The sequence below is a fragment of the Sarcophilus harrisii genome, chromosome 3, assembly GCF_902635505.1.
Source record: "Sarcophilus harrisii chromosome 3, mSarHar1.11, whole genome shotgun sequence".
Taxonomy (NCBI): domain Eukaryota; kingdom Metazoa; phylum Chordata; class Mammalia; order Dasyuromorphia; family Dasyuridae; genus Sarcophilus; species Sarcophilus harrisii.
In genome coordinates this window covers 521,245,844-521,272,285 of record NC_045428.1, presented here as the reverse complement: position 1 = coordinate 521,272,285, position 26,442 = coordinate 521,245,844, and the positions used below count along the sequence as shown (strand labels likewise).

At 33.1% G+C, this 26,442-nt stretch overlaps 1 protein-coding gene across 7 annotated transcripts in view; it reads right to left on the bottom strand.

Moving 5' to 3' along the window:
* FNDC3A (fibronectin type III domain containing 3A) overlaps positions 1-26,442 on the bottom strand; it is a 176,373-nt gene that overhangs the window by 96,339 nt on the left and 53,592 nt on the right. For 5 of the 7 annotated variants that reach the window (XM_031961942.1, XM_031961940.1, XM_031961943.1 and 2 more), the window contains 2 exons: positions 9,735-9,752; positions 9,289-9,364 (listed from right to left, as the gene is read on the bottom strand). The exons of 1 other annotated variant lie outside the window; for it this stretch is intronic. In XM_031961942.1, coding sequence (XP_031817802.1) covers positions 9,289-9,364; positions 9,735-9,752 — 94 coding nt within the window. The remainder of the gene's footprint in view (positions 1-9,288; positions 9,365-9,734; positions 9,753-26,442) is intronic. One more of the 7 variants, XM_031961941.1, reaches the window with a different exon arrangement.

Genomic DNA, 26,442 nt, shown 5'->3' with positions numbered 1-26,442 from the left:
AAGTTAGAGAAACAGCTATTAATTATGAGAGTTAGAGGATTTTGCTAACTTAATTTTCTTTCAACTCCTCTGTACTTCATAGCCAAATATTATTTATCAAGATTCTGGCATTTAACAAAAAAAGGACTAGTAAAGCTTAAGATTATTGACTTTTTAATAACAGAATGAGAGTGTTGATATTTAATCTATTTTAAAGTGAAGTATTAATGACTTGCTGTAATGTACATATCTTTTTAGTTTATTATGTCTATGGGCACTTTCCCTAAAAGTATCAACTATAATACAATCTCTAAAAAATAATATTCAATAATCTTTAGCTTCAACTATTGTAAAATGTATTCACAATGAGTCATCTTCTTTCATTTAATCTATAACAGGCTGCATTTATAAATGGATGATCAATTACAATTCAATTCCACAAAGAGAATATTTTTATATATTTCAAAACTTGCTTTAAAGTTTCTCTAATATAATTGATGTTTTCATCTCAGCAAGAAGAAATCTGAAAGGATAAATAGTTTCATTTTACCTGACTTCTAATTACAAAATAAGGCTAATCTAATTATTTAAGCAGCACACTTTCTAGGTCAACAATAAGACTCCCTAAGAGCAAAACAAGAAACTTATCTTTTGTGCATACACACACACACACACCCCTTACAATGTTTCTTATGTATTAAGGATAGTTTAACAAAAAAATTTATAGAAGCTTTTTGTGGTAGCAAAGAATTGGATATTGATGAAAATACCCATCAACAGGGTAATGGCTGAATAAGTTCTGGTTTATGAATATAAAGAATACTATTGTGCAAAATAAAATATTGAGCAGGAAGATTCCAGAAAAACTGAGACTTACATGAATTGAAGCTGTGTGAAACGAGCAGAACCACCAGACTATTGTATACAGTAAGAGTAACAAACTGTGCTACAATCAACTATGATTGATTTAGCTCTTCTCAGTAAAACAATGATCCAAGACAATTCCAAGATTTATGATAGAAAATGCTACCCACAGAAAGAAAAAGAACTATGGAGTCTGAATGCAGATTGAAGCATATTATTTTCACTTTTTTTGTTGGGTTTCCCTGTTGGTCTGTTTCTTCTTTTGCAATATGACGAATGTGGAAATGTTTCCATAACTGCACATGTATAACCCATGTCAGATTGCTTATTGTCTTGGGGAGGAAGGAAGAGAGGGAGAAAAATATGGAACTCAAAATCTTATAAAATGAATGCTGAAAAATATCTTTACATGTAATTGTTAAAAATAAACACTTTCATTCCAAAACAAAACAAAACAAACAAAAACAAAAAGGATGATCTATATACATTGATTTTCAAAATTTTTGGTCTCAGGACCCCCTCCTCACAAAAGTGTTTGTTTATGAAGATAACCTTTCGACATTTAATATATTAGAAACCAAAATTGATAAAACTTTAAGAAAATTGATGTTTTTTCAATAAAAATGTTATTTATCTTGCCATGTAAATCTTTATATGGTAAGATAAATAACATTTTTATTGAAAAAAACATCAATTTTCTTAAATAAAAACTACTTGGTGCAACATTGACATGTTTTAAAAATAAATTTCTTTAACATGCTTGTGTTCAATCTATTTGATCAGTTAGTCAATGTGCCAAACAGACACTATGCTGAGCAATAAGGATACAAAAAAAAGGGAAAAAGTCAATCTCTGCTCTCAAGGAGTTCACTCGCTAATCATGCAATAACAATGTAAAAACAAGATATTTGCAGGATAAATTGGAGATAATCATCTACTCAAGGAAGTGAAGGATGATCAGGAAAAGTTTCTCTTAAAGATGAGGTTTTAAATTTTAGAAAAAGAGTTAACAAAAAAAGGAAGGGGCAAATCATTTGCTTGCCTCACTTTCTTCATCTTTAAAATGGGGTTGGATCTTCCTTCCAGGGTCATTGTGAGGATCAAATGAAATAATAACTGTAAAGTGTGTCTGGTACAAAGAAGGCACTAAATAAATATTAGCTATTATTATTGCAAAGAAAATGATCAACTATGGCAAAAGGTCATAAAGAGGTTAAAAATTATGAAAACTGATAAAAGGCTATTTGAACTGACAATTTAGAGATTACACTGGTAACTTCCAAGCAGTTTTAGTTGAATTAAAAGATTATGTTGCAATGTGTTATTTTAGTTGAAGTATGTAAAGAAATTTCAGTCACCTATAGATATATAGTTAGAAAAGATTAAGTATTTTAATAGGCAAATAACATCTGTTATGAAAATATTTCTACCTTACAGATCTCTTGAAAGGGGATCCATGTATCATACACTTTAAGAACCTATAAATTAGTGATTAATAATCATTTACATTGTTATCTGGCTTTAACTTATTTGTCATCACCAGAAAATCTAGACACCTTATTTTCTGCTCTAATTTATTACCTTTTCAAATTAATGCACATTTATTTTCTCTCTCCTTTCTCAGGTGAAATAATAACTTTTTAGAAGGGCGTTAGAAAAACAAATTCCCACAATGGTCATGTTCAGAAATACCTGTCTCATTCTGCATTTTAAATTCATTACCACTCTACAGAGTGAGTAATGTTTCACTTTCAACAGTCATTAAACTTATTATTCTGAAATCTTTCAAAGCTGTTTTTCTTTATACTGTAGTCATAATTGTTATTCCTAATTTTGCCCCTTTCACTCTGTATGAATTCAGGTTTTTGTTAATTTTTTTGAAACTATCCTTTTCACCTTTTGTTATAGCATGATAATATTCTATCCCATTCACATTCTAGTTCTCAAAACATTGCCAAAGAGCTAGTGTTAATACTTGTGTCTGTGTACACACACACACACACGTGTGTGTGTGTGTGTGGCTCCCTTTCTGCTTTCTTCCACTTCTTAGGGATATCTCTTAGCAGTATCTCTAAATAGTGATATTTCTGGTTTGAAACACACACACACACACACACACACACACACACACACACACACACACTTAGTAATGTTGGGCCTAGCTTCAAACTAGACCAATTCATAGCTCATTTTCTCATAATCTCCTAACATTTGTCATATTTCTTTTGTCAACTTTCTAATCTGATGAGTGTGAGATGAAACTTTATCGATGATTTCATACTAGACTTCCAAAATATATACTGATATTCCTTCAAATTCTAACTTTCCAGTTTCTCAAATTACTTATTTGCCATGATTTATTTTCAATCTCAATTCAGCTACATATAAAGAGATAAGCATACCTTTGATCCTGTTATTATTCATAAGTATTCGACATTTTCCATGTCTGTGAATCTGAAATTCCTTCATCTGATCACAATCTATTTTTTTATTCTACTACTTTTTCTGCTTTATATCCTCTTTGTTTTTTGTCCTCACCATGAACTCCAAATCACCCATCCCAAAGTTCTTTTCCAGGCCAGAATTATTACATGCCTCTCATTTCTCCATCTTGTCTCCTTGGAGCAACAATTCAATTCTACACTCTATTTTTGTCATGAGTTCCTTGCTTCCTTAATCTTACTTCCTCATAATCCTGCCTTGCCAACAAAGTCGAGCTTTCCCACCATCATAAAACTGTTGACTGAATCTACAAAAGTATATTACATAATTTCAACTGGGTTTTCACCACAGCAAGTTAATCCTTTCTCTAGCATCTCACTAATTTACAATCTTTCTGCATCTCCCTAATGTAGATTCATTCTCATACTTATGAGACCATGACTTTTTCAAACTTTTTCTTCTCTCCTGAAACATCCTATAGCTCCCCTTGCTCTCAACCTTCAACTAAACCTTGCATCCAGACAAAGCAAAAGTGAAAATAGACATAATTTTAAAAGATAACTGAAGAATGAATTTTGCTAAAAGATACTATAGAAGTTAATAATGACACTGAAAATATATGGAGCACTCAGATGGAAAAGTTGAACACCAGCTTTGGAGTCAGAGTTTCAAATCTGGTCTCAAATACTTGACACTTAATACCTGGCCAAATCATTTAATCTCAATAAACAAAATAAACAAACAAACAAAAAAATGTACCAAATGACATGGCATTAAAATTCTTGAGGGAAAACTTAAAGGTGTTACATGAGGGAATGGGCAATAAAACTATACTAGTGGGGTTCTTAAATTACCCTTCTCAAATCTAGATAAATCCAAGTATAACAAAAATAAAAAGGAAGTTTAAAGAGATGAATAAATTTTAGCCAAGTTTGATATAAAAGACCTCTGTAGAATATTAAATGGAAATATAAAAGAATATATCTATTCTGAACTATGTATGACACCTTCACAAAAATAACCCATGTATTTGAACATTAAAACACTTACAAATACAGAAAAGCAGAAATATTAAATACAATCTTTTAGACCATAATGCAATAAAAATTACATTTAATAAGTAACATTAGGAATTAAAAAAAAAAATCCTTGCATCACAGTTCATTGAAAAAAAAAAGGAGGCTATCTGAGAGATCTCCCTTTTCTCCCCTCCCTCTTTATCTAGTTATCATTCAGATGCTTTCTGCTACTATTTTCTGCTTTACCTCCGATTCACAAGAAGGGGCAGATCTCTTCCTTGCCAAGGAAAATTCTGTACATATACAAATGATAACCTTTCTCTCTCTATCAACACTCTCCCTAATTTTCAATCTCTCTCCATCACTGGTTGTTACACTATTTCTTACAAAGATGCTCATGTCTTCTCTCAACTTCAAAAAACCCTCTCTTGGTCCATCCACACTTTATATTATTCAATAATTTAACAACTGGTGCCTCCACTAACTTTCAATTTCATTCTCTTCTTAAATCTGTCTGGCTCCAGACCTCAATTTTTAAAGACATTGTTTGTTAATGGAGAAGACACTTGTAAATATGTGATAGGGAGCAATGTATGCCAAATTCAAATAGAATTGGGGGTTACTAACCTTACAGAAGGATCCCTTTGGCAAGATACCAACTTAGAAAACCACATATTAACATAATTGATTTTCTATTGTCGGCAGTTAGATAGCATAGTGGATACAGTCCAGGCCTAAAGCCAGGAAGACCTGACTTCAAATATGGACTCAGAAACTTAACAGCTGTATGATCCTGGGCAAGTCACTCCACTGTCTGCCTCAGTTTGCTTATATGTAAAATGAATCAGAGAAGAAAATGGCTAACTATTTTAGTATCTCCTTCAAGAAAATCCAAAATGGGAGTTCATGAAAAATCATATATGACTGAAATGACTGAACAATAACAGCAACAACAAATATTCTAGTTTTATTTTATTTTGTAAATTTTAATCTGGTTGCATGCATTGGAAGGTGTTACCATCTGAGTGTCTGACAGCTGTTATAGAAAACTTCTTTAGTCACAGTCTTAAAGCTGTGGAAAGAACTTGGAATGTTTAGTTTTCAGAAGAAATGACATGGGGAATGGCAGAGAGTTTAATGTGGTAATAGGTGCCTGAAAGGTTGTCATATGAAAAAAACAATTTCAGACTCATTTTGTTTGGCCCCAGAGAGCTGAACTAGGACCTATGAGTGGAAGTTTTCATGACATTATTCTCTCTTAAGTCTCTTGCCTGATGAAATACTCTTCGTTTCCTTTGCTGGCTCTGAATCAAGGTTACATGTGCTAACTATGGGTGGTTTCCCAAGCTCTGTCCTGAGACCTCTTCTCTTTTCTCACTCTAGTCTTTTGCTTGGTGATCTCATTGGCTTCCATGATTTCAATTATCATCTCTAAACACTGTAGAATTCAAATATGAATAAATATGTTCCATTATTCTGGAAGAGCACCTGAGGATAGGACCTAAATCGGGCAACAGGAAGACTATTAGGAAATACTATTTTCTTTTCTTCCCTTTACCCCGTAATTTCAAAACGATCCCAATATTTTATCAGAAGAATATATGCTGAATGCATATATATTCAAATAGTAGTTTCACTTTCTTTCATTTCACAGTCCCAAATAAATCTTCTAGCATAGTTCACTCAAACACTAGCTATCAGGGCACTTCACATCTCAATAAGAAAGCATAAAAACAATTATAAGATCATTAAACCTGACTTTAAAAATACAGCTTTCTATGGTATTCCATGTAATGTGAAAATATCTGGAGCAATGCCCCTACTACAGTGAGTAGAATCCCAGGGTAAAATTTAAAAGAGAACATAGCCAACAGGCCCAAAAATGACGAATAGAAGTTTGACCTGAGCCATTAGAAATATCTACTTTGCTAAGATTATAGTTTCATAAGTCTATTTACTGTAGAGCTTATAACCATTTACACAGAACTTGAGAAGACAGAGATCATTTTCAGATGGTCAAGGAAAGAGTTGGAATATAAACTGTTTCTTAAAAGTAGAATTTAGATATACAACAGAGCACAAGGACCAATGTTATACCTAACAATAGCAAAATGGGGGGAAATTCAAGAATATGTTAAAGATACAGTGAATAGTAAGTTAGCTAGAGCTTAAGATTCATATGTGAAGCAGAAATAGATAAAACTTTTAAGGTAGAGACTCAGGACTAGAATAAGGAAAGAGTTTATAAAATGATTGGATTTTTGCTCTTCTCAATTTACCACTTAGTTAGGTTTTTATATCTGTTATTCTACTACTTGCTCAAATTTATGATCTCCAGCTTTAAATCTGATTAAGTAATTGCCTGATAGTTTTTTTTTTTTTTTAAATTATCTTTCAGGAAAGAATTCAGATCAAGAAGAACAAACTTGGTCTATGCTTTTACTTTATCATATTTTATACCAACCTCTCAATTCTAATACCTAACTCTGTAGTACACTATAGTTATTAAATCAAATTTTTAAAAATGATTTTGATTTGAAGTAGGTCAACTTCATTTAATGTACTGTAGGATGATTATAGCCTAGAATATATTATCTAAAGCAGTAAAGGACCTGAGTCTGTGATAATGTATTTCAATCTATTTTTGAAATTTTTATAAAAACTATACTATTATCCTTTACTATAAAATTTCCTAAAAATTTCTCACAATTTTGATATTTCTAATAATAGTTCAAATAAAAGCTATTAATTAAACATTTTAAAGCAGTTATTTTAAAATTTCTTCTTCCTACATCAGAGACTTGAATGACTTATCTAGCCCCTTTTCCCTCCAAAAACCTAACTATAAAATAATGGCAAACTCAACAACCTTCTTTAATTTAGTGCATTAATTATGGATATTTTAGGAGATATATGTCCTTCCTCTAATGTGTAAAATATATTATCATCAAGGTAAATTAGAACACAATCCAGTCTCAGATACTTGTAGTTGTATGGGCAAATCACTTAATCCTATTTGCCTTAGTTTCCTCATTTGTAAAATGAACTGGGGAAGGAAATGACAAACCATTCCAGTTTCCAATTAAGGGAGCAAGACTTTCTGTCAAAAGCTTTTGGAGTACTAAGAGCATAATTTAAAATTTTCATTTAAGCATTATGTAAATCCGAGTTGGGGAAAAAAAAAAGTAAAACCTGTGTTTAGAATGTACTATTCAGTAATATTATTGAGAGCAGAAATTCTTAGTCCAACATCTATGGATAGGTTTCATGAAGTCCTTCAAGTTAAATGAGGAAAAAATTACATGTCTAATTTGTTGCAATTTAGCCTTTTCTTCAATTATAGATGAAGGCAACAAATCACCCATATTAGCAGTACCTACAAACACTACTAGAAGAAATCACATTTTCTATCACCTTACAGTTGTTAAAGAAATCTCAAAATAGTGTTTAGAGCCATCACTACTTGGAAATTGCTATAGTTATTTAATGTACCAGTAAATCATGTGTTTATAGTATTTGACTCCAGACACTATTTCAATATCATTACTTTTCTTTGTAATTGTATATATTTTATTTTGTGCATTTAAAAACATCATTCGCAGAAGATATCCATAGGCTTCATCAGATTGCCAATGGAGTTCATGACACAAAATGTATTTGAAGTTTTTTAGTTCAGCCCATAAAAGGATGTTTAACCCATTACATAACATACTAATAATATATAAGAATCTAATCAAACTGTATTAATCATTTTTCTATGGGGAAATGTTCTCAGTATTCCACCAAGAACAAATCTTTGAAAACCATCTTTATCCAGAATGATTTCACTACCTTTCCCTAAATTATAAGACATTGGGAATGCACATTTCTTTAGTTCTTTGAAAGCAAGTATTGCCACAGTTCTATACATGTATTTCTACTGTTTAACACATTATTTGGAATATAGTGTCAAGAGTTTGCACATCAAGAGAAAAAACTGAAGAGATATTAGTGATGGAAACTGAACTCTAGAGTAAAGAGTTTATAGGGCTAGATCCTCCAGCTAGCATAAACTCTAGGAAAACTTCTTTGTTTGATACTACTTCCTAGCTCCCCACTTCTTTTCTTCCTTGAATCCTATAGGTTGAGTAGGTCTACTGTTTCTCTGGCTCACTGAACAACATTCATTAATCCTTCATTAAAATAATCCTTCATTATTTGAAGGAATAATGAAGGAATAATCCTTCATTAAAAATACACTCTGTTTTAAAGGAGTTTTAAATCTAGTGAGAGAGATAATATATAAATAACTAGGTTCATACAAGATATAGAAATTGCTTGGGAGATAATCTTCAAGGAAGGCATTAAGAGCTCTGGCCCTCATGCCTGGAGAGTCCTTTCTCTTTCTCTGCCTCTTAGCTCTCCTAACTTCCTTCAACAATTAACTTTGCCTTCAGCAGGAGGTCTCCCACTCTCAATCAGGATTTTTAATGCCTTCCCCTCTAAGATTACATTTTATATACTCTTTCTCTTATTGTTGGCTAACTAGGGCAGTTAGGTGGCACAGTAGTCTTGGAATCAGAAAACAGGAAAGAACAGCTCCTGAATCTGTTATCCAAAGCTAAACTGTTATTTAAATGCAATCAATGATAATGAAAATGATATATTATAGGATGATCAAGTGAAACAAAAGTAATATAAAAATAGTGATACAGGTAGCAGTGATAAAAAAAATGAATCACGGCTTTATTTGAAGTGAAAGATCCATTAAACTCTCAGTTAAGGAATTCAAATTAGTAATTTTATATGATTTTTTTCACTAGTATATATCTACATTACTTGAGATGCACACACACACACACACACACACACACACACAGAGTCTTTTTTCTTCTGTTCTTTCTTCTCCTCTCCCCATCACACCTTCCCACCAGTTTTTGAAGCACTCAATTTTAAGTTATATTTGGATTAAATGATTCTTTAGTCTCAGAATTACTAATCTTACCTGTAATGCACTGAATGTGTCCATCTTCTCTTCTTATCGTAAAAGCTTCCCCTGGGTTAACTTGCACCAGAATAACCTTAAAATAAGTGGGGGAGGGGGGTAAAGTATTAACTAAAACAATGATAGAAAAAAAAGCGTTTCAAAACGTGCTGTTTTCTAGCTATCAGAAGATGCATTTCTTCCTATGAAATATTCTAACATGGGTGACAAGCGGAACATATATATTGGTAATCCAAATTTGTTAAAAAGTACACACTTTAAAAAAAAATAATCTTTCAGCAACCTTAACTACTCTAAACATAGTCAAGAATGCAGAAGTAAATAAAAAAGAAAGCTAAATAATAAATAGTAATGACAAAACTTATGCTCTTTTTACAGCAAGCCCTCACTCAGACAACTATTATAATATATAGAAAAGGATTAAGAGAAAGAAGCATTATACTTACATTTGTGAAAAGGGACAGCTGACAGCAAAAGGAAGAGACAAAAAAAGCAATTGGGGGCTATTTAGTATACTGATAAACAAATATACATATTTAATTGCATAACAAAGAAAACACTACAATAATTGATTAGATAATTCATGTTTAATACCTACATTCATTATTGTATATTTCATTCCATTAACATCTTTTAAGCATTTGTTCTTTAGTATAATATGCAGAGAAATATAATATGAAGCAGGGTATGATAGTGCAAAGAAGCGTATAGTCTAAGTAAATGAGGGGAAAGAAAGCACTTTGAGCTAAAAGGGAATTAGGGAAAACATGGAGAAAGTGACATTAAAGGTGACACTTGAGGGAAAAAGAATTTAAAGAGATATTATAGATGAGGAGGGAGTGAAATTTAGCTTTGGAGTCAGACTTATATGAAAGTACAAAGGTAGGTTGGGTCAGGGAACAACCAGTCCGGTTTAGCTAGAACATAAGCTATTCATGAGCACAGATTGCTTCATTTATTGTGCTGTTATCCCCAGCACTAGTACAGTATTTAGCATACCCTTGTGGTATTACTGAATGAAATGAGTTAATAAAATTTGTTGTTGTTTAGTTGTCCAATCAATCATGTCTGACTCTTCATGTCTCCATGGACAACACTGACCATGAGGCAAAGGTACTAGAGTAGTTTGTCATTTCCAGTGAATTAAAACAGATAGCAGTTAAGTGACTCACCCAGAGTCACAAGGCTAGTAAGCATCTATGGTTGTATTTGGACTCAGATCTTCCTGACTTAGCTCTCAACTACTAAGTCATCTAGTTGCCTCTTATACTGAAAGAGAGACAAACTTTATAAATGTGTAATCACTCTACAGGCACAGATTATTAGTTTTTCTATCCATCAGTTCTAATTTTAAATCCTAGGATTCTTTTAGTTTCAGTTTAATATTAGCCCTATGAAGTAGTGGACTTTGAAGGCAGAAACTGTTTTATGTATGCTATCTCTACCCTAGTACCAAATATGGTGGCTTTGCAAATAATAGGTCTTTAATAGGATTGCTGAATGACCAAATTACAGCTGTTAACATAAGATGTGATTTCATCTAAGAATTTCAGTTCTTTCTGAACTGAAAGAATTCAGTTCTTTCCTTTTCTTAGAATGTTAAGAAAAAGCACTGTACACTTCAGTTCAAATTCCTCTATATAGCTATACTAGCTAGCCTAGATTCCCATGAATCCAGCGTTTATTTCTCTATACTAGATAAAAGAAAACATATTAACATCCATTCCTGTGTTTGTACTTTTTCTTATGTTGTCATATAAATAGCATTTATTATGGAATGTGCCTAATCCAATGTTTTCATAAATCCTTCAATGTAAATACTCCTACTAAGTCCTGCTAACAATACACACTACAATCAACATACAACTCATAGTATGCAATTCTTGGGCATGTCTTATATCCCATTGGAAGCTTTCCTTTAGATCTTTTCATTTCATGAGTGCATATTTGATGGTCCTTCTAGTATCTGTATTGCAGGTATAGAGTGATGAAGACAAGTTCAAATTTAGCTTCAAATTTTAATTAACCTGTGTGACCTTGGCAAGACACTTAACAACCCTCTGCTTCTCTTTTTTCTTCTGAAATGTCAAATCACTGTACTTATTTCAAAGATTATTATCAAAATCAAATGAGAGTAATGACACTTTTGCAAATTAAAAACAAAATACCTGTTATTATTCAGTTGTTATTATCAGCCGTTATTATTACATATCCAGTTAATATCATTTTCTGATCATACATTTCTTTGATATTATCTACATCACTTTTTTTTTTTTTTTTAAACTATCATGTATCTTTACCTGAGCTTTTGGGTCAATCTCAATCTGAGTTTTTCGGAAATCAGGATGCTTTATAATAGACAGTCATATTGCACCACCAAGAAAGGTACCAGAACTGTGACCTTAGGAAGCCCTCAATAAGGAACGTGGTGTGCTCACACCTTCACTTCCACTTACAAAGTTAAAAGAGCTGTTTAAAGCGTTGGAGAGTTAACTCATTGAGTTAAATGACTTGTCCAAGGACATAAAGCCATCTACACAAGAAAAGTGTGAATTAATTTAATGTTTAAGCTACAGGTTCTAAATAAGGTCAACTTAAACATTTTACCTATTTGGTTTTTGCTATGTTGATCGATAGCTTAACTCTTCTAAATGTCTGTGGTTTGGAGCTCATTGAACAAGTCTGATGTGCAGAATGTTAAGGACTCTTCCAACTCTGGAAGTTTTTCATCCTATTTTTTTTCAAAAAGACTTAAAATATCTATCTCTGTCTATGGTGAATTTTTTTCCATTTGGATTCTGCCTAAGATATCTTTCATGACAGCAATTAATATCTTGATGTAAGAATTGTTCCCTAGTTAATGCCTTGCATGATTATTAATAATCAGAAGGCTTTCTAGTAAAATCACCTCTTCTGTTATAGGAAGAAAAATTATAGAAAATTCATGTGTACATTTATGCACAGGTATATGGGTACAAACATATTCTCAGGGAGATGGAAAGAACACTTTTTAGAAATTCTTTAATGCTAATTTTAGTCTAACATGCAAAATGCTTTTTATGGTAATCAATCAGGATCCTCTCTTCTTAACACTTTTCAGGCACTTCTCCACAAAATTCTGTCTGCTCCCTTTACATGTTACCAGTAAGTATGTTCTTGACATATTTATACATCCATTCTTTAAAAAAATTTTGGGATGAGAAATTGGATGAACTGGTTAGTGTCTTTTTAAATAAATAATGATATAGCTCTTGATATTTTTCATTCTTTAAAACTGATTCCTCAGTGCCTTCAAAATGGATTTCTCTGGAAATATTTTGTTAAAAATAAGTCTTCCCAATTTCATCTTCTTAATTGTTTCCCCCTTACTCATGTAACACATAGAGGTAAATGTTAGTACAAATATATGGCTTCATTGTCACTGACAATGAAAACAGATTGATGTAGAATGCTAACAATTGTTTCATTTTATGCCAATTTGTCATTCTCAGTTTATAAACTGTCTACAATTTATAAACGCTCCTAGAATGATCCCAATTGTTTCTCAAGCTTTCTGTAGACTGTTTTTGCTTCTTTAACTTTTCATCGTTTATGATGTTATATTGCTTGTAATCATCTACCATCCTCTTTTGTCAAGCTTTACAAGTAGTATTCTAAACCAATGGTTTCCAAAACAATGATCAAAGCATTTAAACTTTACTACACAGAGGAGAACTCCATTGGACTGGTCACACTTCAAATGCTAAATATATGCTTGCCAAAAAAGAAGACTATTTTACAGAAAATTCACAAAGGACAAGTGCTCACAAAATGGTCAGGAAAATCAATACGACTTTCCTAGTCTCTCTTAAGAACTTTACAAATGCCTGCATTCCATGAGATACTGGCACTGGCACCCAGCACTGCAAGCCCACATCAGAGAAGGTGCTGTGCTCTATGAGCAAAACAGATTAGAATTTCCTCAGAAGAAATGTGTAAAGTTAGAGAATCTTCCCTAAATGTTCATATACTATTTGTGTCTGAAGTGAAGCAAAGGATTCTGAGTTCTTATTGGTCTAATTAGACATAGTCAGAAACAGTAAATTGATTCTAACTGAATGATCATTTTGGTCCTCTCTGAGAATGAAGGACAACAACTAACCTACAAAGGGCGTGCAAGATGATCAACTGAATATGTGTGTAGGGGGAGATGTAAATGATTTCTCTTTATACTTATTTTAAAAGAAATTAAACTTCACTCATATTAAATGTGCTAACTGTGATATATTGTAGTTTATGTGTGTGTAATAGTTAAGATGTTATCTAGTTTTACTCAAAACAATCCTCACAAAAGAGGCTTATAAAGATTCCTAAAAAATATCATGTACTGCAAATCATATTAATAATCTAAGCACAAGCAAACAAGAAACTTAGGAGAAGCTTTTCATCAGCATCATTCTAAGACATAAAATTGTATCTAAAATATGTAATTACATGCATGATCACTAATGATGAATCTTACCACATTATAGTGTCTCAAGATTCTCGACACTGACAGTATTATCTCATGATAATTAGCAGGATATTTAAAAACTATCTTTTTGTTTCCAACACCAAGTATCACTGTTTAAAACCAAAACCTCATCAATGTTCTTAAATTGAATTTCCTACTGATAGCTTCCAAACAAAGAATTTCAGTGAGTTTTGAATCAATTTGCTAAAAACAAAAATTCAGAATCTAAACATGGCAGAGAAAAGCCATGAAAATTGCCCGAACTCTTCCTAGTTTCCCTTGGAAACAATGTTAAATCAAGTCTCTAAATGGATTCTGGAGTGAACGAACTTGAAAAAAGTTAGAGTGAAACACATTTTCAACATACGATACTTTAGGAAGACTTCAGAAAAGGTCTGTCTCACTTGGGGAAACAGGAGTGCAGATTACTGCAGGTATTTGGGAAAGTCAGCAGGAATCCCTTAGCTACAGCACAGATCATATCAGCAACCAAGATCGAGCCATCAGTATAGTATGCCATCTGAGAGGCCTCCAGTGTCAGTGCAGAAGGGAAATTGCCAGTTTCTAAACCCCTAGCACAACCAGCATTACTAAGTTGGACTACCCCAGCACAGTAGGCAAGCTGTCAGCTCCTGAGGCCCCGGAACAGAAAGCCAGTGACCAGATCCTTATTCTCCAGCACAAGAAACTTGGGAGAATGCCTGCTGTACTCCAGGAGTAGAGCTCAACTTAAAGTCACAAAATAGGCTAAAAACATTGGGGAAAAAAACAGAAAAGAGAGCTGACCACAGAAAGGTATTATGACAACAGGGAAGAACAAAACACAAACTCATAAAACAATCACATCAAAATGCTTACATGAAAATCCTTAAAGGGAAATATGAATTGATCTCATGCCCAAAAAGCCTTCTTGGAAGAATACAAAAAGGATTTTAAAAAATCAATTAGGAGGTAGAAGAAAAACTGGGGAAAGAAACAAGAAAAGAGTCAACACATTAGAAAAGGAAGGACCAAAATTGATTAAAGAAAACAATTCCTTAAAAAATTACAAGGGGGAGGGAGAGAGGGAGACTCAGCCAAGATGGTGGAGAGTAGCCAGGACTGTGCCTGAACTCTCCCCAGCTTCCCTCAGATCAAGCTTCTGAACAGATATTGGAGTAACAGAACCCATTAATATTTGGAGGGCAACAAATTTCCAGCAGAAGGTCTCTCTCAAGTGGGTGGGAGGAGGGGGAAGCAGGGAGGAGAGGAGGGAGAAGAGAGGGACCTGGCCCAGCTCAGGGAGGCCCAAGGTAGAGAGGCGCTGCAAGGGGATGGAGGCTCTTAGCCAAAATACAGCAGCGTTGGCTACTCTGTCCTGGTTCAGTGCATCAGCAGACTAACTCTGAGGCCTACAACTGCAGAAAGCAAATCATGAGTCCCTGTACCCCAGCATAACAAGCAGGACTTGGCCACGTCCAGCCCAGGGAGGAAGCAGCAGCACTGGCTCCAGCAAATCAAAACCTTGTCACCTATAGAGGAAACTTGGGACAATCTCCCCCGTGCCTTAGGAGCCGACCTCATCCTTTAAAAAAGGAAAAGACCAAAAAGAGCTCTGATTATAGAGAGTTACTATGGAGACAGGGAAGAACAGACCTCAAACCCTGAGGACACTAAAGGCATTTCTCCAGATGAAGCCTCAAAGGGGTGTATGAATTGATCTCCAATCAAAAGGCTCTTTTGGAAGAATTCAAAAAGGATCTTAAAAGATGAGTTAGGAAAGGAAGTGAGTTTTGAGGAAGAGTTTGGAAAAGGAAACACAGAAACTAATTGAAGAAAACAACTCCTTAAAAATATACATTTGGTGAAATGGAAAAAAAATATACTAAAGAAAGCAACTTCTTAAAAAAGATTTGATGAAATGGAAAAAGAAAACTCCTTGAAAAAATAGAAAATGGAAAAAGAGAACAACTTTAAAAAATAAAGTTGATAAAATAGAAAAGAAAAAATCAATGAACTTTTAAAACAACTCCTTTAACAGTTCAATTGGCCAAATGTAAAAGGAGGTAAAAAAGTTAACTGAAAAAAATAATTCACTAAAAATTATAATTGGACAAATATTTCAATGAGACTTCAAGGAATCAGTCAAACAAACCAAAAACATTAAAAACTATTAGAAAATATAAAAGAATACATTGGAAAAACAACTGACATGGAAAAGAGATATATCTAGGAGAGACAAATCTAAGATTTATTGGAATAATTGAAAACAACTATGGAAAAAGGAGCCTGGACAACACCTTTCAAGAAGCACCAGACAATGTAAAAATTTTCAGAGAGCAGAGACTTTGCTTGTTGTCTTTGCATTTAATCAATATATTCTGAATTGAATTATAGCTAAAAAAGATGTGAGACTGATAGCATTTAGATACCAGTGTGGTTCAGGTGGCTGTCTTCATAATCACATTTCATAGAGAACAGATTCCCTATGACTTCCAAGATTTTACTACTCAAGCACAGATTACTATTTGATCTCCTAAAGTGTAGGAGTACTGGGTCTATTCTGTTTTTTCATCAGAGGGCTTCATGTTACTTCCTAAGTTTGTTGTTTATAATTCCTGCTGTTCATGTTGCCTGGAATTTTTCTGCTGTCTGCTTTTTTCCTTAAGCCTCTATTTTTGGCCATTTATGTGCTACCTGGATCTTAGAAATGTTACCAGACAGAATGTCCTTATCTTACTCTGGAGGGTAAGTACATCAAGTATAATTAATCTTTGAATCTTTTCCTCTTCTTAGTTGTTTCCCTGCTACTCAAGGTTTATTTGCCAAAAGTACTTTATCTCCCCCCACCCCTTAATTAGAAACTGAAGTGATTCTATTTTAGTCCCTTGCAGCTGATTGAAGGTTAGTCTCCAGATAACTACAGTTACACTATGGGTTTCTCAAAAGATCAGGCAAAGTTATATTAGAGAATAAATCTAATTTTTTTAACGCCTTGATTTGTAAGGAACGTTTTTTCTACATCTCCATTCTCCTTCTAGGTCTCAAAATAAAAATAAGGAGATGGTAGTAACCAATGGAATTTCTTTCTTAAGTTGGCAGAAAAGCATTTTTCCCAAAACTCACAAATGGGAATTAATCAGTTTCCAACAATCAAGTCTTTCAGAATAAATGACTTCTATTCTTTTTTTCTCCTTGTATTTACAGGAAGTATTGTTTTAAGCGCTAAAGCATTCTACCTTTGCCCACAGAAACAACCCAAACAATACTAAGGCAGTCTACATATTTAAGTATCACTACTTTGGAAGAACAAATAATAAAAACTAAGTGGTGTTTGGGTTTTTTTTAGAATTCATGATGAATTCAAAATACACTAAGCTTCTCAGAGTTTTGAAAAAGGGCTTAGGTTCCATTACTGTTATTAGAAAAACAACTCTTTAACAATAGGAAATCAACATTTTCACATTTTTATTTATTGTGCGTATTATTGTGTGTATAATTTATTGTTTCAAAATCATTAAATGTCACTGCATTATATATAACTATAATGGAAATGGTACTCACCTCTATTCTTCTGTATAATAAAGATTAAACAGGTCACCTTTTAAATCATATCATTTGTATATTCAATTATAGATTGAAAATGAGAAAAGGAAAGGCAAATACTAATAGAAAAGTCTTATCAAGGATGGTCCAACTCATCCATTCCGAGAGAAGCTCTTTTTAGGTCAGAAGATTATATTTCATTTGCATCTTTGTATTAGTAGTATCTAACACATAGTATATACTTAGTAAATACTTTCTGAGTTGAACCAAAATAATGATTTTTGAAGTGGGAATATCCTTGGAAAACTGTATTATATAAACTGAATAAATAAGACATAAAGGAATAGAACCTAAGAAAACATATTTATTAAGAAATAACTAAATCAGGAACATTTAAAAATGTTTCTAGTGATTTAAAAAGTCAAATTAAAATAAATATTACTTAAATCAAACAACTGTTGTCATATGCATCCCCACATAAAAAAGTGTGGTGTTCTTTTTCCAAAACACTGCCAGGTGATAAAAGTTCAGGTCTTTTATTGTGTCCTTCAATATAGCCCAGTTAGCTCAGAGACCTATCTCTCCCAAGAGCTCTTGCAGCTTTGTCCTTGGCTTCTGCCTCTGCTTTCTTCAGCCTCCAGCCAGCACCAAGTTGGAAAATGCAATGAATCTCTTGCCTCGAAGATAGGGCTTGTGGGCTTCCTTCCAGAGTGCTCCTCTCCGACCCCAGTCAATGTTCCCAAGAAAAACTCTATCAAGCTCTAAGAGTTTCCTGTATAAATATGATCTCCCAAAGGTTAACTCCTCCTTCTGGAGAGAAAGGGATTCTGGGTTATCTCCCAGAGTGCTCTCTGGCCCTAAGAGAGGTGTGAATTCGGATATCTCATACTAAGCCATACTAAGCCCTGAAATCTCCCAAACATGTGAACTCCATTGAGTACTTAGATATTTATGAGCTCTCTAAAGGTGTGAATACAAGCATCGTTTCTATCAGTTGTACTTAGTACCTTGTTTCAAGTCTTGGTCCAAAATATCTCCTTCTAAGATCAAATCAATCATACTGAACCCATGCCAAATTAGATAATTATTGTCTCTATCAACTCCAATGGCTCAACAGTTTGGAAAGATTCCAACAAAAAAGTTTTGCCTTTTCATGAGTTGAAAACTAGTTTCATGAAATCCTATCACTTTCTTTTTAAAATATTTTCCCCCAACAAACCAAACATAAAGCTAAATCCTTAGTTTAACTAAAACAGTATCTTTTATTAGTACAGATAGTTACTTCAAACAATAATAGCCATAAAAGCAGAACCCTACTTTTCCTTCAATACAAGCTATTCTTATATACTGATTCACTGGGTATTAATACAAATTAATTAATTTGGTATTAATAAATATTAATACCCAAATATTCTTTGCACAATTATAAACTAATATACTACCAATACTGAAGAACTTATTTCTGGTAAAAACAAAAATATAAATTTATTTCACTTTACAACTGGTGTAAGAAGTTGCAAAAAATTAAAAAATGAGTATCTTATACTATTGGTGGTACAGTTAGCAAGATTTTCTTCCTCATTGAAATGATTACTGCTATATCAAAATACATTTCTTATCCAATCCTTCTGAATAACTTGCAGTTATACTGTATGATTTTTTTTGTTAGATGCAAAATGTTTACAGAAAAGGCTTATGAAAAGATCAAAAATACCACATAAATGCATTTGTAATTTTGATAAATTTCTTATTAAAAAATGTCCAAACCAATTCAAAATCTGCTACTATATAAAGGATTTTTAGTGTTTAACTCCGATTAAAAAATGATACTCAACATTGTATTTGTAAACAATCTAAAGGGAACAAATGTTATTTTGCTTGTTCAAAATCAACAGCACCTAGAAGATATATTTCTGTATCTTTATTTCAACTTAATTATATTTAGTTGAAACATTAAAAATTTGACATTTAGGGGGCAGCTAGGAAGCGTAGTGGATACAACACCAACCCTGAAATCAGGAAGACCTCAATTCTAATCTGGCCACAGACACTTAACACTTCCTAGCTGTGTGAGCCTGGTCAAGTCACTTAACCCTAACTGCCTCAGCAAAAATAATAATAATAATAATAATAATAAAATAAAACTTAAAAGATTGACATTTTAAAATATTTTTTCCAATTATATGTAAAAAAAATAACTTTAAAAAATTTTTTGAGTCCTAAGCTTTCTCTCCCTCCCTCCTTCGGTTATTTTGAGTCCCAAATTTTCTCTCTCTTCCCTCTCTTAGCTCTTCCTGAGATGACAAGAAATTTGATATCGATTATACATGTATAATCATACAAAACTATTTCCAAAATAGCCATATTGTAAAAGGGATAACAAACTTAAAGAGGTGCAATAAATATTTGTGTATATATAATACAGACCTAGGAGTATTGGATCAAAGAGTGTGAACAGTTTTATAATCTCTTGGACATAGTTCCAAATTGCTCTCCAGCATGACTGGATAAGTTCACAATATAACCCATAGTGTATTTAGTGTCCTGTTTTTCTATATATCTCCTTTAGCATGTGTTATTTTCCTTATCTGTTACATTAGCCAATGTGGAAGGTACCTTAGGAGTTGTTTTATTTTGTATTTCTTTTATTATAAGCAAATTAAGAGCATTTTTTCCCATAGTACTTGATTTATTTGAAAAATTCCTGCTCATATCTTTTGAGGAATGACTTGTGTTTTTATAATTTTAACTTAGTTTTTTATATATTTGAGAAATGACACCTTAATCAGATAAACTTGCTGTAAAATCTTTTCCCTAGTTTCTTACTTTCCTTCCAAACTTGGCTGTATGGATTTTGTTTGTGTAAAAGCTTTGTAATGTAATCAAATTTATCAATTTTACATCTCATTATGTACTTTCATCTTTGATAATAAATTCTTCCCTTATTCACAGACTGATGGAACTATTCCATGTTCCTCTACTTTGTTTACGGTATCCTTCTTTATGTCTAAACCATGTTATCTCCTCTATCTACTTCAATTTTATAGGTGAATTCATCCTATTTACGTTCAGTTATGATGACTGTGTACTTCCCTCCATCCTATTTTCCCCCCAGTTATTCTTCTCTCTCTCTCCTTTAATCCTGTCCCTCCTTAAGTGTCTTCTTTCTAACCAGTCTTCTCCAATCTGTCTTTTCCTCTATCAGTCCACCCCCCACCCCCCCGCCTTGTCTTTTTTCCCTCCTACTTTCCTTTAAGTTAGATTTCTATCCCCAACAACAAATAAAAGTTTATTTCTTCTTTAAGACAATTCCAATGAGAGTAGGATTCTTTCTCACCAATCCCTGCCTATCTTCCCCTCCACTGTAAAAGTTCTTTTGTGCTTCTTTTATGTAATTTAACCTTTTCTATCTTTCCCTCCCCCTTTTCCCAGTGAACCTCCCTTTCTCACCTTTAATTTTTATTTCATTTTTTTGGAAGTCATCTCATCATAGTTACCACACTTTTGTACTCTGTCTATATATATATTTTTGTAACTGCCCTAATAATGAGAGTTTTTAGGAGTTATAAGTATTCTTTCCACATAGGAATATCAACAGTTTAAACTTATTGATTCCCTTATGATTTCTCTTTCTTTTTAATGTCATTATGCTTCTCTTGAGTCTTGTATTTGAGAATCAAATTTTCTATTCAGCTCTGGTCTTTTCATCAGGAATGCTAGAAAAACCCTCTATTTCATTACATATCCATTTCTCCCTGAAGAATTCTCAGTTTAGCTGAACAGGTGATCCTTTAACCTTCAGAATATATACACATGCTGCTAGATGTTGTATTAACCATAATTGGGTCTTTGTTTCTTTTTCCTTTTTAAATAAAGATAAGTGTTCAGAGTAATTTGGAAATTCAGTTTCTAAAGGTACCACAAGTCTATAGTTACATAATAAGTCTTCTTTCCACAATGCTGAATAGTGCACTCAGATGATAGTAGTTTCCCATTCCTTTCCATCATTCTAATTTGGAGCTAAATTCACTATTACACAATTCAGGGCCTCTTGCTCTGAATGGCTAAATGAGTAGACTGACCAACAAAAATTACAAGATGAAAGCACAGAAAATTTTTTTAATGCTTTAACTAAGTTACATTACATTAATAACCAGAAAAGCTATCAGATTAGTATTTAAAAAGGACATTACTAAAAGTGCTCAATAAATTATTATAAGAGCCTTACATGAAATATGAAACTTTAGACCTCAACACACACACACACACACACACACACACACACACACACACAAAATGCCTTCTCCAACTTCACTCACCATTGCATATCTACACCCCCTTTGGAATAATTGTAATCTGAATATACAGCCACTGCCAAAATTTAAAAAAGAGCAAGTATAAAAATAGACAAAAACCATATACATCAAACATCCCACCTGTATATTTATAGCTAATACTAAAGCAAACACATTATGGAAAAAATCATTCAGACTTAACTATTTAGAGAAGGTTCGTCCAACTCATTGACATGCCTGTACATTTGGACTATGCAATGATATTCTAATTTTACACTATTACTGGTCACAAATTGTTTGTTTTTTACCACTGCCAAATCAAATTCTCAAAAATTTGCATGTTTCAAAGGATTAATGTTCATAGTAAACAATCAGAATTCAAATGAATCCAATGAGTACCCATAATGGTAATTAAATATGTATAAGGTGAATCTTTTAAAACATTAGCTTGGGAATAATGGTCATCTGCAAGGTTCAAAATGGTCCACTCTACGTTTATTTATTCAATTCCCAAGGATAAATGAATTCATTCTAAATCAAGAAAATAAAAACATTTAATAGTATGACACATCACCCCTCAGAGAACAGGCTTTTTGGCCCTGAAGTCCTTCATATTTCTTGGTGAGTTTGCTACGCAGAGATCTAGGGAAGTCTGATCTTTACTGCCCAACATACATGCTCAGGCTGACCTTCAGGCGCAGGCCATTTGTAGACCAATGTAGTGTTTATGGCTTCAAAAGAGCTTATGTTACCAAAGAAATCAGTTGAAAGAAACAGAATTCTCTTTTTCACTCATCTTCCACTGGTATTACTGGATTCCCAAATTTACCTTTGCCTCAGTAATTAATCTGTGAAAAATCTTTATAAAGATGTCTAGGTAAAAAGTGTTTAAACTGCAGGCTCACTGAAATATTTCTTTCTAGCTGCTTGAGATTTTCTTTCTTTTCTTTCTCTCTCTTCTTTCTTTTTTTCTTTTTTTTTTTAAATAATATCCTTCTATTTTCAAAATATATGCAAAAGTAGTTTTTAACATTCATCCTTACAAAACCTTGTGTTAAAATTTTTTCTCCCTCCCTGCTCTTCTACCCTCCCCTCCCCTAGATAGCAATTAATTCAATAGAGGTTAAACATATGTAGTTCTTATACATATTTTTTCACATTTATCATGTTACATAAGAAAATAAGATCAAAAAGGGAAAAAAAAATAAGAAAAAAAAGCAAGCAAGCAACAACAAAAAAGGTGAAAATACTATGTTGCGATCCACAATCAGTCCCCACAGTCCTCTCTCTGAGTGCAGATGGCTCTCTCCATTACAAGATCATTGGAACTGGCCTGAATAATCTCATTACTGGAAAGAGTCATGTTCATCAGAATTGATCATCCTATAGTCTTGTTGCTGTGTACAATGATCTCCTGTTTCTGTTCATTTCACTTAGCATCAGTTCATGTAAGTCTCTCCAGGCTTCTTTAAAATCATCCTGCTGGTAATTTCTTACAGAACAATATTCCATAGCATTCATATACCATTGGTCAATTGATGGGCATCCATTCAGTTTCCAGTTTCTTGCCACTACAAAAAGGGCTGCCATAAACATTTTTGCACAAAATGTTTCCTTCCTTTTCTTCCTTTAAGATCTTTTTGGGATACAGACCCAGTAGAAACACTGCTGGGTCAAAAGGCACGCACAGTTAGTTTCATAGCCCTTTGGCCATAGTTCCAAATGGCTCACCAAAATGGTTGATCAGTTAACAACTTTGCCACCAATGTATTAGTGTCCCAGTTTTCCCACATCCCCTTCAACATTCATCATTTTCTTTTCCTATCATCTTAGCCAATCTGAGAGGCGTATAGTGGTACTTCAGAGTTGTCCTAATTTGCACTTCTCTGATCAATAGTAATTTAGAGCATTTTTTCATATGACTAGGAATGGTTTTAATTTCTTTTTCTGAAAATTGTTCCTATCCTTTTTCCATTTATCAACTGGTGAATGGCTTATATTCCTATAAATTTGAGTCAATTCTCTATAGATTTAGAAATGAAGCCTTTATCAGTATCCTTGGATGTAAATTTTTTCCCCCAGTTTTCTGCTTCCCTTTTAATCTTAGCTGCATTGGTTTTGTTTGTAAAAAATGTTTTAATTTAATATAATCAAAATTATTCATTTTGCATTTTGTAATGTTTTCTAGTTCTTTTTTGACCATAAATTCCTTCCTTTCTCCACAGATCTATCTTTTGTCCTCCTAATTTGCTTATTGTATCACCTTTTATCATGAACCCATTTCGATCTTATATTAGTATAGGTGTTAAGATGTGGGTCAATGTCTATTTTCTGCCATATTATTTTGTAATTTTACCAGTATTTTTTGTCAAATAGTGACCAAACAATGACTACTGTGTCTTGTGAACCTAACTTATTCCACTGTCTACTACTTTATTTCTTAGCCAGTACCAAATGATTTGATAACTGCTGCTTTACAGTATAGTTTTTTAAGTATGTACAACTAGGCCACCTTCGAAGTATTTTCTTGACTTAAGAAGATCTGGAATTTGGCTATGATATTCTTAAAAGTTTCCATTTTGCAATATTTTTCAAGAGGTTCAGTTGTTGCTGTTCAGTTGTTTTTTAGTCATATCTGACTTGATTTCATTTGGGGTTTTCTTGGTTTGCCATTTCCTTCTCTAGGTCATTTTATACATAAGAAAATTGAGGTAAATGGTTTAAATAATTTGTCTAGGGCCCCAAGTAGAATGCCAGGCAAGTATATGAGGACACATTTGAACTCAATTCTTTTGGACTCCAGACCTGGCTCTCGATCTACTGTGTCATCTAGAGCTAGTTGCTCTTAAATGACTATGGGATTCTTTCAATTTCTATTTTAACCTCTGGTTCTAAAATATCACAACAGTTTTCCTTGATAAATTCTTGAAATATGATGTCCAGGCTCCCTTTTTGATCATGGCTTTCAGTAGTCCAATCATTCTTAAATTATCTTTCGTCAATCTATTTTCCTGGTCAATTATTTTTTCCAATGAGATAGTTCATATTTTCTTCTTTTTTCTCATTTTTGTGATTATTGTTTCTTGCTGCTTCATGAAGTTAATAGTTTTCACCTTGTCCAATTCTAATTTTTAAAAAACTATTTTCTTCACTGAACTTTTTGTATCTTCTTTACCATTTGGCCAATTCTGATTTTTTTAAGGTGTTCTATTCAAAGTGAATTTTTGTAAATCCTTTTCCATTTGGTCTGTTCTGTTTGTTTAAAGGTGTTATTTTCATTAATATATTTCTGTGACTTCTTTACAAGATGCTGACTGTGTGTGTATGTGTGTGTCCAATGCAACTGGGATTAAGTGATTTGCTCAGAATCCCAAAGCTAGTAAATATTTATTATGTGGCCACATATGAACTCAGGTCTTTCCGACTTCAGGGCTGTGCTGTATTCACTGTGTCATTTAGCTGCTCCATTGCTAACTACTTTTTCATTATTTTCTTGTATCACATTTCTTTTTAAAAGTTTCCCTCTATCTTTCTTATTTGATTCTAAAAATAATTTTTGAGTTCTAGAAAGTTTTTTTTTTTGATCTGAGACCAATTCACATTTTTCTTTGAGGCTCTCCCTCTAGCTCTTCTGACACAGCTGTCTTTTTGAGTTTTTGTTTTGATCTTCCCTATCACGATACATAATAACTTTTGTATGGTCAAGTTCTTTTTCCTTCCCTCTTTTGGCATATTTTTCCAAACTATTTCTCGACTTTTAACTTTATGCTAAAGCTGGAGTAAAGGGAGCATTGTTCCAATTTCAGATTTTTCATGCTGCTGCTTTCACAGCTAGTTCTGGAGGATTTGTATGTCCGTATTTCTTTTTGGATTATACTACTTTGGAAGAACTGAAAATTTACAGATTGGGTTTCTCTACCATGCCAACATACAGAGTTCAGCAGCCAATCATGGGCCCAATCCCACTGATGATCAGCATCAAACTTCCACCTACTACATTTCTGCACTAGACTACTAGCCCCTCTTACGAAAGTTTGATGACTCCTACTACTAAAGGCTCACATACTGGCATAAGCCATATTGGCATAGACTTTGTATGGACATCCTAGTCAACTGTACAGTTCAGAATTCCTGAGTTCAAAAGACTCATCAGCCTCAGTCTCCACAGGAAGGAATAGGCACTGACCACCACTCTTGGCCAAGTAGTTAGAGCTTTCTTGTCAGATGGGCTAACTCAGGAAATAATGCAGACAGATCAAAATCATTCATATAGAAAGTTTTAATCAACAAATCTCAATGTTAAAAATAGTCTGGCACTTCAGAAATTATTTGGTAAAAAACCAATAACTAGGCCAGAACATAAAGATTTCTAAAAAAACAAACAAAAAACCACCAGGATGTATATGAAATGATATAGAGTGGAATAAGGAGAATAATATATTTCATGACAATAATCAAATCAATTAGCATATCAAGCACATATATCAAGGTCTGAGGACATTAAGACCAAAGTAAAATAGTCCCTATTCTCAAGGAGTTTATACTCTAACAGAAGAGACAACAGATATAAAAATTCATACTGGTAAAACATATGTGAAATTAATACAAATGTCAGGTGAGGATTAGGAAAATACATACAACAAACACACTTTAATTGTTTTCTACTTTAAGTTTGAAAGTACAGTTTAAAAACTTTCAGTTTTACCATAAAATAGTTTATTTAAGTGTGGCAAGAGAATGAAGATAGGAGAAACATGAAATAAGTTGGAGGAGAATGATGAGCTAAAACAGAAATCTTAGAAATGTACTCTCTAGCATGGACTCACACTTAACACCATATAC